Source organism: Camelus ferus, chromosome 14, assembly GCF_009834535.1.
Source record: "Camelus ferus isolate YT-003-E chromosome 14, BCGSAC_Cfer_1.0, whole genome shotgun sequence".
Taxonomy (NCBI): domain Eukaryota; kingdom Metazoa; phylum Chordata; class Mammalia; order Artiodactyla; family Camelidae; genus Camelus; species Camelus ferus.
Genome location: NC_045709.1, coordinates 32,621,188 through 32,634,820, shown reverse-complemented (window position 1 = coordinate 32,634,820; position 13,633 = coordinate 32,621,188). Strand labels below are relative to the sequence as shown.

The following is a 13,633-nucleotide window of genomic DNA, read 5'->3' as shown; positions in this document are numbered from 1 at the left end:
CTCAGCTAGTCCTTTGCTCTATTATCCAGTGTTTAAAATTGCCTCTATTGATTCTGTATACTTAGAAATCAAGCAAAATATATTAGAAAGCTTTTTCAAGAAGTCACGCTATTTTATAACGTCTAATATCTATCTTCACCTGTGCAGATGCTGTTGACCTCTTCTCTTCATCTCTGTCTGACAGTCCGGAAGAAAAGGAAAACAATCACCACCCATCACAGAACAATTCTTTCTCTGTCTTCACACTAACACAGCCCTTAGACACGATTCTTTGGGGATAAAAGAGTTTGGTCATCATCCAGCACTCATTTGGTGGGTTGATAACCCACCTCGATATCCTGGGTCCCAAATGGAATGCAGCATCTCCTCCACCCAAGCCCCCTCTTCCTTCCAGGTTTTGTTTTCTCCCTGGAAAGCATCATAGCCCAGGTTCTGATAGTCATACCAGGGTGAGCCAGGATTCTGTCACCTCCTACACCCACACAACTGTGCAGTTCTTTCTCTAACTCCTCAAAAAACACTTCCAAATTTCTCTCACCCTTTCCAGTCCCTTAATTCAGGGGTTGCCAATGCCAGTGTCTCCAGGTGGGGAAACAAAGTTAACGTGTGTGTAGGAACAAAGTTATCGTGTGTGTAGTGTTTTCCTTTACACAATTAAGCAGTAGTTGTAATTGTTGCCAAACTGTAGACTATAGAGTGCTTGCCCCACCTAAAGGCATTCAGATCACGGTGGCGGGGAGCGGCGGGGGGTGGGGGGTGAGGCGCTCGCACACACACCCTGTCCAAACAGAACAAATGCTTGTAGTTTACAAGCCCTATTTAATTTCCTCTCTTTTTTTCCTTCTCTTTTTTTTCATTCCCCCATTCTCCTACTTTCCTGCCTGGCAACCACTGCTCAAGACTCCACTTCTATGTATTCAGCTTGTTTAGATTCTACCTGTAAGATCATACAGTTTTTTCCTTTATGTGTCTTGGCTTATTTTACTTTCTATAACACCCTCTAGGTTCATCCTTGTTGTTGCAAATGGCAGGATTTCCTTCTTTTTTAAGGGTGATAATGCTCCATTGAACACACTCAGCACCCCTCCCCTGGGCTATTGCAGTGGCCCTCATGTTGCCACGTGTCTCTCGCCACCATTCCTACTGCTGCAGGTCTAATCCTTTGGGAGTTATTATGGAAGTCTGGAAAGATGAAGCGGCAGTGCTTCCTCGTTTACAGAATAACGTGACCCAGGCACAGCTGCCGTCCTGGAAGACGAGGCTAGGGGAGGGGAAAGAGGTGAATGTGGTTATGGGGAGACAGGAGGAAAACTACCTCAGGTGTGGTTGGAAACTCCAGCCTGTGCTTCTAGAGGGAGGGTTTTGTTTTCTCCAACCCATAACAGGAGGCTGGAGCCAGGAGTCAGGTGGATTCCGGGAACGTGATGGAGAGAGGGAAGCCATGGCCCGCCCTCTCCCGTCTCCTGTGTTGTGTCTTCCCCGTTTAGTTCCCTTGGCCGTCTCCTCCCCTCAGCCTCTCTTCTTTCTCTTTCTTTTCTCCCCCTCCTCCAGCGCTGCCTAATGCCTCTTCCTACTGCTGACTTATTATCTCCTCTCCATTTCTCTTTTTTCCCTCTTCTTCCTCTTAAGCTGTTGGTATCTTTTTCATTTCAATTCCAATTCCTTCCTTCATATTCCATAAAATGGCACTGAAACTTGGACAGCCCAGAAGTCTATTTATTTATTTTTATTGCCTACTATCAACCTAACAATAAACGAATGGGATGTTTCATATTTTCCTTTTGTCCAAAGACTCCTTGAAATTAATTACACATAGTCTACCATTTGCATTTGTTTCCCTTTTTTTTTCCCTTCTGGTGAGTGAATTAAGTAGAATGATGGCTTTCTTGCCTTTGTCATAACCAATCATATTCTGTGCATCAGAATTCAGGGTCATGGGAATTACATGAATACTGGAGGGAAATTAACTGAAGTACCATGTTCACTTCCTTATTACTAGAAATTATCTTAGCCAAAGTACTGAGAAAGGATAAAGGCATTTTTACCTGGATAACATATTCAACTGAGTCATAATACGGAGGTGACCATAGGAAAACTTAATGAAAAATAAATGTGTATTAAGCATAATAAGTAAAGTTTTAGAGTAGGTGTAAATTTTAAAACTATTTGACATTTCATAAAGAGAAATAGGAACACTCTGATCAGAAGTATAATCGTGAATAAATATGTATATAGTTTAGGCATAATGTGTAATTCCAATGATCCACACACAAATTATACACACAAAAATTATATTTACACACACACACATTTTATATATGTTATGTGTGTGTGTGTGTGTGTGTGTGTGTGTATACACATTCTCAAAATGAGTTAGATACAGTTTGTGTGGAACGACATGCATACAGAGTCATAACAAAGACATTAACAATCATCTCAAATTTAATACGCTTTTTGAATAAAGAAACTGACCCATTCAGAGAGATGAAGGATGAAGGATGAAAGATGGGAGAATTTCCATTCTGAAAGGAGCACGTCTGGTAATCAGATCAATAGCAACCTGCTTGGTTATAGTTTTGCCCCTCTGCTCCCTGGGGTCACATCAGAGAGCAAATGGCCAGTCCCCAGGAGAAGCGTCCTCAGATGCTGCTGAGGCCCTTGGCTCACCTGCAATGGATATTGATGGCCAGTGACAATCACTATAGCTCAGATTACCTGATTAGTCCCAGGCACTGCCTGGTACCTAAAGAAAAAAAAACACTGGCAGGCATGGCTCACCCTACCAGCACTGAGATGAACAGTGCACAGTTTCCTGAGGTTAGATGTCCACAGATGTTATTCAGAGACAGGATGGGTTTCAGGGATGAGCAAAGAACTCCCATAATACTCCCTGGGTGCAAAAATACAGGTGAGTGAGTGTGTGTGCCTTTGGATGAGTAATTTCCAGGGAAGAACAGAAAGAGCCTGAAGGAAAGCAGACACCACACTGTGAAATATCAAAGCAGCTCCATCTCTAGGCCCAAACTTGAGCAATGAACAGAGGAGCAAATGTCAAGAGGAAAACACATTGTTCCGTCCTGTTTTGCTAGAGCTGTGGACTTGAAGAAAGATGTACCACTGATGGTAGGAGGCAGGGAGCTCTGAGACTTTCCCGTCTGGGTGTTCTTGGAAGGTTGAGGACAGGCAGAATCACAAAGACACGTAATTAAGAGATGCTTGCTGGCACAGACGAGGGACAGTGGAACCACCTTTGTAAAAGAGGTTCATGCAAATCTTTCTGAAAGATACGACTATAGTATCAGAAACCTGTCTCATGCAAGGTAGATAAGACTTTGAGGTCCTTGAAAATGCTTTTTGCAGACTATACAGCATTTAGCTTTTCTTTTCCTTAATTAAAGAATATTTCACACACATACACCCCACCCCATACATTCAATGTGCATTGATAGCTGGGTGAAGTGACGTTAGGATGAAGGGGTATCAGTGTCCAAGTGTCCCAGAGCCCGAGCTGCTGCTTCAGTAAGGAGGAGTGCAGAACTGCTCCAAATCTCTGCAAAGTTCAACTTAGTAGCAGATGAAGTTAGGAAAACCAAATATTTAATTTTACTCAATGTCGGTTTCTGTGCCCGGGCAGTCTGCCTCCCAATTCTCCCCAACTCTACTCTCACCACTTTGGTCTAAGGCTACCATCACCTCCCCCACCAGCCACTGAAATGATGCTTGTTGGGTGTTTGTTGATTGTTGGGCTACTGGCTTTGGAATGACCTGCCAGTGGGTGAGTGAGGGAGGTAGGGGGTCCTTACTAAACTGTAGATTCCTGGGCCTCCCACCAGACATACTGAAATGAAATATCCAGAGGTTGATCCAAGGAATTTGCATTTTTCCTTTCTTTCCAGGTAATTCTTATGAGCTTTGATATTTGCACAACACAGCACAGTGCACTTTATTGATTCGTTTTTAAAATCCTATAGGAAAGGGGTTTGTCTTCCTCTCCACTTGTATCACTTGGTTCAGAGGCTCGGACGAAATACCAGTTTTAGGAGAACACCAGAGCTCACCGTCTCTCCAGATGCCCGCATCTGGGTAATAGAAACATTTGCAACCCCATGAAAAATAATATTCCCATAAATGTGATAAGACAGCAAAAAATGAGTCTACACATTTTATGTACATTTTTTAACCCCATCCTTGAGAAAAATCAACCAGATTTAAACCAGAAATTCAAACCCCCAAATTATCTTAAAACATTCAAGAAACATTTTCCTCTTTCTTTCTTTTTCTTTCTTTCTTTCTTTCTTCCTCCCTTCCCTCCTTCCTTCCTTCCTTCCTTCCTTCCCTCCTCTTTCCCTCCCTCCCTTCCTTTTTTTTTTTTTTTTTTTTTTTGGTAGGTGAGCAGGCTGAGAGCCAGGCAGCCTGGGACATGATAACATGATAACACGGGAACTGACCCTCAGACCCAGGTTCCTGGGCCTCACCGGTTGTATCATCATCAGTCCCTTTTTCTTCCACCTCTCCCCTCCCCCACTTTCTTTTCTTACATCAGAAACACATTCTGACTTCAGCTATTCTTTATCTCTGCCCAAATGATGAATGATATTTTTCTTTCATTCGAAATTTTTCCTCAGTATTCAGAATTTACATTCAAACCTTGTCTTTCTACAGAGGATTTCTTAGTCTTTCAAAGTCAGAGTTTGTTGGGAAGAGAAAAAAAGAAACTTGACTGTTCTACAGATAGTTTATAGTTGGTCAAAATACATTTTTTTCCCTAAACATCATTTCAAACTCGTTCTTTAAAAAAGTATTTACTTGTCAGTTTCTGTTTTGTGACCGTGCAGCCTGCGTTCTACCTTCAAGCAAACTGTTTGTATCTGTCATCAGATCTCTCGAGACGCATCTTTAAGTGACATACTACAGTCATTATGACCACAAAAGAAATGACTATTGTCATACTGAAGAAGAGATTCCACAAGGAACAAGTGCCTTCTGCATCGGAAATGTGATTATTTACATCTCAGTCAAGATGGGTTTTTTTGGTCCCCCTGAGGCAGACCTGTCTGACAAATTAAATATCTTTATTTGGATGGCAAGGGATTATGAGAGTTACCTTCTGAAATACAAACAGAGGACTGTACACCTCATGTCAAATCCCTAGCGCGACTTTCATTTAACAGAACTCTCGTTGAATATTTTATTGCCCACATTCTCAATCTATAAAGTATCAAAACTGTTCTCACATTAGACACTAGTTTAAGCTGATGTTTTAAAAGTGGGCATAAGCTTAAAACAGACACATTTCCCTGACTTAAATATTTATTAACCTTTTTCTTTAAATCTGAGCTTGAGTGGCATTTTCCACTTAAAAAAGTTTTTCAATTTAGTTCAAAACTTCTTAGTTGGGTTAACCATGTCAGCTTTAAAAATTTAAGCTCAAATGTTACATGTAATACATTTTAAGATTATTAAACACCCAGTATATAATATCAAACTTTTCCGTTTTTTCCGATCATTCTCTACAATTTTAATTTTTTTATTTAAGAATCTCCAAGGAAAGCAGATTATGTTTCAAATTATAATTCTTAATAACTGAATTAAGTTTCTTCCCTAGGTTACAATTCCCTAAAGATTTTCCTTACATCATCTCGTGTTTATAACCTCTTGTTAGCACAAGTGCCAGACCATATTATGAAAAATGTCTGGCGCATGGAAGTGGTGGAGTGAAGCACATAGTTAATGAGTCAGGCTAACGATGCTCGAACTCTGCCTTCGCTGACTACTACCTGGGTGACTGACCGCACAGATTCGTAAGCTCTCTGTACACTGGTATTATCATTTTAATGGTATTTGCTTAATAAGTTGGGAGAATTAAATGAGCTAAGACTGTAACATGCTTAGAAGAGTACCAGGCAGAGTGGTTCAATACTAACCATTATTATTATTATATGTTATAGCAGTTGTTATACTATTACTTTAGTAGGCTCTCAGTAGCTAATTGTGGAATAAATGACTGAATGTGGGAAAACATTCTTTTTATTGAAATATTTGAATTTCATTACATTGAAATAAACAGAGCACTTTAACTAGAGAATGCTAGTAAAAAGTCGAAATCACATTCAATTTTTATCTAAATCCTCCTCCCACAAGATGCTGAGGATTCTAAGGGCCTGGCCTGGGCAGCGGGACCTCTTTAGGTAGAGCTGAGTACAGAGAGTGCCCCTTACCAGGTCCTGGGTTCAGAGCAGAGAGTCAAAAATGAGAAGAGGAGAAAGCCAAGATCTGCAAATCAGAGATTCAAGGCACCAAAAGGGAGGCTCAGAAGCCAAGTGACTGGACAGTCAGGGAGGTGAGAGAGGAAAACGATGAGTCAGATGGTAAGTCTGACGCTGCTAGTGGGACAAATCCTGGGGCCAGTGCTGTTGCCCACAGATCTGATTCTTGGGCGGAAAGGCCATATTTAAGGTGCAGAGGACAGGACTGGGCAGTCAGTGCCTTCCTCACGTCTACCCCCGCTGCACCGTCTACACCGCACCGAACACAACCAGACACGTACTCACGATGACATTCCCTACCTTTAAAAAAATGGCACATGTGTGCAATTCCATCACAAAAATAGAAAGCATCTCCCTCAGAAGCAAAAAGATGAAACAAACATTTACATTTCCCCTGACATCAACGTACACCCCAGAGCACAACAACGTGATAAAATCATCAGCAGACACAGACCTAGAGGCTGTGGCAGAGACCGCATCTAACGATTTTTAGGCATCTCAGAGATTACTTGGGGGAAAGAGAAACAAACAAAAATAATGAAACAAATGTCAAATCAATGAAATTGACTTTTATATGAAATAAGGCATCTCTAGAAAATGATCTTTATCTGAATCGAGTTTTTCCTAAAGGAGAGATAGGGAATTCTAGCTCCATTTTGCTCCCAATATGTTAAACATTCATCTTGGCCAACAAAATGCAATTTGCACAATGTGGGGCCCAGGTCCATGGGCTGAAACACCCTTCAGGGAACTCAGAGGAAGGTTCCAAAGTGACAGGAGCCTTTCCCAGCTCACCACAAAGGGAATCCACAGCTCACATTTCATGTTCTGTGACAGGATTTCCCAGATTTGCTAAAGAAAACATATCACATTTCATGGGAGACCCCAGAGAACACTTCGGCTCTGCTTCAGTTTTGGGTGTGTGTGTGTGTGTATGTGTGTGTGTGTGTGTGTGTAAAATGTGTGTGTGTTTACGTGTAGTTTTTTGAGGATGGTATTTAGCAACAACAGTTTTTAAGAATTTATATGAAGATGGCATGCAAACCCAAATAAGATTATTTTCTTTGAGGCTCTATGACTATCATCTGTCAATTTTTGATCAAAGAACAGAGGAAAGAAGTATTTTCATCCAAGTCTCCATTGCTTGGACTTGTGGCAGAAACGAATTCTAACCGCACTGTAACCTATGGCTAATCAGAATGTGGATTATTTGTAAACAGTAAATATTCCAGAAGGGGCTGGAAAAGTGCTCAGCTTCTAATACACATTAACCCAAAACAGAGACTGGCTTTAATTGAAATGCAATATACATTTTGATATCAGAAGTATTTTCCCAGTAAAACATTTATACAATTTGAATTCTTAGTTTTAGAAAAACTACTGTCTCCCAAATTTTCTTTTTCAGGATTCCCATTAATTCTGTTTCTTTATATAAAATAATCTTTCACAAGAAACTCCCTAAGACAGGAAGTTTCTAAATAGAAATAAAAAAAGATTATAGGAACAGCAACTCTTTCACAATTGCTCAATTTTCTGTGAACTGGGACATTTAAAATATGCAAACACAATTTTTAGAGATAATATTACTCTTCTGCTTGATCGATTGATGTTATCAAACACTGATGAATAATGAATTAACAGCCCCTGCAGCATCGTAGTAAAGGTCAAATACTGCAGCAAAGATGAAGGGGTCACCAGACAGAGAACGTTCTCATCTTTGTGGTGGTTGCTGTTGCTATTTTGCAGACATCGCTCGAATGGCCAACACCTGGGCCTGTTACTTACTGATGGGTAGAGGTAACCTTCTCCATTCATGGCTATGTACAACCCTGTCTTCACGCCCTGGATGGCGACGACGCGCAGGCCCACAGGTATGAGGTTGAACAGTGCTGTAAAGAGAAACGCCGTCTGTCACCAACGGGCAGGACCGAGCAACGGGCAGCACCACTTCCCTTTCTTCCACCTCTTCTATTTAAGAAACATCATGTCTGCTACAACCTTCTGAGAAGTTCCAACTTACTAACTTTGATTTCTCTGTATAATTCAGAAGTTTCTGTTGTGAGTAAAATTAGCACGGGAGCTCAATGTGCAGACCTTAGCAGTCTCCCTACGGCAGCCTGGGGAGCTGGCGGGATGATGAGCAGAATCCAGCCTGTGATCGTGATTCTAGCATCGTAGCCTCTGACACCATTTGATACAAAAAGAAATCAGCGGTGAAGGTTCTAAAAGAGCAGAGTTATAAAAGCCCACGTTAAATGTTTTTTTGTTTATTCTGATCTTTTAGGCAGAAGGTCTGCTTCATCACTGCAATGTAGGACAGGCCAGAAGTCAAACAGGTAATTCCAAAACTAAATTACTCTTGCGGAACCAACATAATATGCCAGCAGAGCCCAGAAAAGATGTGCACCTGCCAATGTGCTAAATTTAGAAAGAACTAATCAAACTGAATGGCATGCAAATTCTAGACAGATCATTTTCTTTATTAAATTTTCATAAAACTATAAGTGAAAACTAAACTAAAGAGGGAACAGTGTTCGATTCCATCCATCTGAGACATCAAAACTCATGTTTCCATGTTTTGTTTCTTCTTGTATTGACAAAAAAGTATTTTTATGTATATTTCACTTGGTGTAGATAGCAATGTTATAATTAATTTTTTTTAAGTCTTAACATCCTTAATAATCCGTTTCCATGGGGTTATGTGTGACCATCTCATGGGTGTTCTAGCATGATTCTTGGTGATGATACCTGCTGGATGATTTTGGAGATTTTATCATAGATACATTTATAAGAGAACTGTTAATTATCCACAGTGAGGTTATCTGCTCCCATTCAAATGATTAACTCAAATCTAATTCTAAGTAATAGGACTCATTGCCAGGCCAGAACAGGCAGTGAAAGCATTAAAATGTCAAAGTAAATGTATAAATAAAATATCTTAGGTTTAGGCTCTCAACTGTATTCCACAAAAGATAAATAATTTGAAAAATGTGGGCAATTTTGACTTCAATCTATAGGTCTATTCAGTACATAATTTAAAATGGACTTTCTAAATTGTGTTCTATTTAATTCCGAGGTACATGTTTCTCCGTTTCCCTCCCAATTGTTATGTTACTGATCTCAAGAACTCAAGATGCCTGTGCTACCCAGATGATGAAAGGACAATGGCAGGCCATGGTCCTAGACAACTGTCCCTACGAGAATACTCAGGGGTGTATATAGTGAGATGGATATTAGCTTTCATGATGCAAACTAACATTGGACTATCGTCTGTAGGATGCTAGGGGCTTATGACATACTTATGGAGGAATAAAGCTTATGTTTGCTTATTCCTATAATTTAATATCAAACATGAGTGTGGACGCATCGAGTAATATCAGGTCCTTGAGTCATAGTAACGATCAGTATTCCTTCTTCGTGGGAGAAAGCCATTGGCCATTTTCACTCTTTTCTAGGACACCTAAACTGTCCCATCTCCCCAGTATTTTGAAAGGATGGGCATCATAGGATAATTCCTGATTTATGTGCATAAGTATTATTTTTTTTTGAAAACTACAATTGTATGTCTGCCCATGCAAACTAACTTATTCAAACTTCAGTATTCTAACCTTCACAGACTGCTAATGGTATTTGTAGGCACCACATGTTTGATGTAGGCCAGATGGAATAATTCTAGAAGGTAAGTGCATCATGTAGTCACTAAAATAACGTAGTACAGGAAGAGTAAGCTTATAGAAGATAATCTAAAATAATTGCCTTAAAAAATACTGCCCCCCTCCCCAGGATTTTGGTTGGGACCTGAATTATAAAATAATAGTCAGGACCATTTACAGGATGATAACGGAAAGTGAATCCATGTAACCACTGTAACGTGGAAGCCATTCAGAGCTGACCATGATAGACCCATGGTGTTAATTAGAACCACAGACACCCACATTAATTGAAACATTATGGTTTTCACTCTTTCTGTGTTTAACATAATTACAAAGCAATGCCACAGAGCCTGAGGATGTAAGAATAATGAAGAAGTTCACGCTACTTTGTTTATTCTGTGGAACATGCTAGTCTCTAAATAATAGTGAATTTCAACCCTGGCTGCACTTTAAAACCAGCTGTGTTCATAAAATAGGATAGCCATTCCCCACCCCAGCCTGATGAGATAACATCAGAGTCTCTGCGAGTGGGTTTAGGATGTAAAGAATTTTTTTTAAAAAAGCTTCTCAAGGGACCCTAACCTACAGCCAAGGTGAGAACCGCCTTCTTAAAGCCTGTGGAGTAGTGGGCCCTGCCAGGGACTGGTCATTTTACACATCAAGTTATCAGGTTGCGAATGTCTAAGGTGAGAGGGGCTTTAATACTGTGATAGGCACTAGCACGTGGCCATTTCCATAGTCCTCTTCTGCGTGCAATATTTATTAAGTCTGCTAATGGGAACAGTGAAGTTTAAGAGCACAGGAAAACCCACGGCACCCCCAAAAGCAAACTGGGGAAGAAAACCACCCCCCAGTCAAATGCCAGAGCTCGTGGCACCGCTGGCCTTTAGTGGGTTGATGGGGAGCTCTATGAATTTTAAAGGAACCAGCCCTGAACATGAGTGTGGTGATGAAGAGACCCGGGCGCTCACTTCCTTTTGTGAGAGATCTTTCCACGGCACATGGCAGCCAATGGTGAGCAGGTGAGTTGCTTCAGGACGTCTCTGTTAGGACCAATTATTCATCACCCACCATTTTCTTGCCATTTCTCCTCTCAGAGGTTTCTAGATCTCAGGGTGGGAATCCTGGGAAGACATGAGTATCCAGTTCGTCCACTGGGCTTTCTCCCTCTTCTCAACACATCTAAACTTTTTGACAAAGGCAGCTTAGCAGGGTGCTTCTGACTTGACCTGGTTCTGAGTAACCTCATATTTAGTCGTGGGATATGTATGGATCTCAAATCACACAGATTTGAAAGTTCAAGCCTCAATTTTGTTATTTGGTGACTTTTAAGTTATTTCTCTTTGTTTTTCCTATCTTTGGATGACAAATCCTTGCTGTGTATTCATAGAATTATCAGAAAATGGGAATGTGTTTGTGAATTATTACATCACACCATTCCTCAGGCAGAAAGGGCAGCGTTGTATTAGGATCTGTGTGTCTGTCTGTCAGCTCACCTCCATTTCTAAAGGACATGTTTCAGAGCTCACGATTTCCTGGGGATTTATAAGACTACTGTAATGAAGCAGAGAAAAGAAAATATCTTGAAATGTGTCCTAAAAACCTGTGTTTTTCAATTAAAATGGTGGTAGTACACAAAAGTAGAGTTAATTAGCAATCCCCACTGCATTTATAAAGCTGCTATCATCCTGCCAAGTTTTATTGAATTTTATCGTCTTATAATTTTTATAGCCTTTTGAGGAGGGAACACTTATCCAGCCTGTTTTACTCTGTTCTGCTTTGTCTTTGTGAATGTTGAAATGGCGATAAAACTAACCTCACTGGCTTAAAGGGCACATAAAATGTAATGGCAACTTGTAAGAAAAGGAACTCTGGGCCAGATCTTTGCATAGGACTCTAAGTCCCTGCAGAGAGGTCACTATGATTTGATTCTGATTTGCTTGTTCACTGGGGCTCCTGTTCCTGCTTCATTCCCAGAGCTGTTCCTCCCTTGCACTGAGGGAGATTAGAAAGGATTTCATGAGCTACTCAGAGATTCTTGTTCCTCTAGTGCAGATACACAACTGGAAGAAAGAAGCTTCATTCGTGTAGAGAACAGAAGGTCGAGTACCTTTTAGTATCTCAGCTTTCCAGCTGAGCATTTAGTATGATGCAGACAGCCAGAAGTAATCACGCATGTGTCTAATGCCTGCATCTGCACTTTCACAGTTTAGAAAATACTGTGCTGCTTATTCAATTCGGAATCAATATGCTTTTAAAAAAAACAATCTACCCAATGCTTCTTAACTCAATATTGATGCCACCATTAAAAAGAACCAACTTGTCTGGCGTTAACAAAAACTGAGGGAGAAGGTAGGAAGAAAACTCATCAAATGTTTGTTTGAAGGAAATTACTTTTCCAACATGTCCAATTAAGCAGCACTTCCACATGGCCAGAATTCATTTCTTTTCCTGAACACTTTTGTGTTATGACATCAACCTCCAGGCTGAGAAATCAGTGTCATGGCTCTTATCGTGATCAGAGTTATGGAAAACTGGTTCTCATGCTCCCCAAGACTATGGCCAGAGAAAATCAGAGAACACTGAAGACATCAGAACTTATGAATCCCTAAAGGCTGTGGCCCCCCACAACTATAAGACACAAGGGAAAGAGAATGTCTTTTGTCAAAGAATGAGTGAGGAGTTAAATACATATATTGACATAAACCAGAAGAAACTGACATCTTTCATAGGCAAAGATGGTCAATTTTAATGATTTTAAAAGTTTAAATAACTTAATATCAAAATCCCATCAACAAAACAATGTTTGACTTCTGTCTTATAAATAAAAACTGTCTTCTCTTTCTTCCCTGTGTCTGAATTGCTTTATCTTCTCTTTTTCTAAATCAAAAGAAGAAATAAAGCAAAAAAAAAATTCAATGAAGAAATGTGATAGAGGATAACCTAAAGTACAAAAGGACAACATAATAGAAACAAAGAGAGGAAAAGATTAAAAATTGAATTGGAGGAAAATGTAGATAAACAAAGAAAGATGTAAAGCTGAAAGAAAAATAAAAAATAATGTCCAAAGTCTAAAAAAAATAAACACAATGGCTGGGCAAATATTGACATTTCACTTAGCAACACCAAATGCAGAAACAGTCTATATTATAAGCTGTCCTCAGAATCAGGGCTTCTGAACAGTTGATTACTAGAATTTAGAATTTAAAGCAGAAAGTGCCTATAATTTGGTTATGTTTATTCAAAGCCTCCTTCTTTCCATGGAATGATGTTCTGCATGTGAAGGATAAATGATCAGTCAATGAAAAGATTCAGATCTGCTCCTGACCCACTAGTAATATTTCATGAAATAGTTCCAATATGATCAGGTTTTGCTTTTCACTAAGTCTCCTGAGCAATAAAACGTGTGTCTATCTTAGAACTGATGTGCTACATTAACGGGCATCAGATGCCAGCACGAACAGAAAAGGAGAAAGGAAAACATGCACAGCTGAGTAAGAGGGACCCTAGAATAAAAAAGCAAAGTTATGTATGAAGAAACAGTAAAATGAAGACAGACATTAAAACAATGGAAGGTGGGTGGCTTCTTGATTTTAAAAAGCTAGCACCGACCCAATCCTGTAAGACAGTTAAACAACGTGCACACTGTATTTAAAAGCACACAGGCTTCGTGTTCTCTCTACAAAGAAAGGTATTATCCTTTCTTGTTGAACA

General features: G+C 40.0%; 1 protein-coding gene across 5 annotated transcripts in view; it reads right to left on the bottom strand.

Moving 5' to 3' along the window:
* Window positions 1-13,633, bottom strand: part of FGF14 (fibroblast growth factor 14) — a 534,916-nt gene that overhangs the window by 95,117 nt on the left and 426,166 nt on the right. For all 5 annotated transcript variants that reach the window (XM_006195189.3, XM_032496712.1, XM_032496713.1 and 2 more), the window contains one exon: window positions 8,052-8,155. In XM_006195189.3, the coding sequence (XP_006195251.1) occupies window positions 8,052-8,155 (104 nt within the window). The remainder of the gene's footprint in view (window positions 1-8,051; window positions 8,156-13,633) is intronic.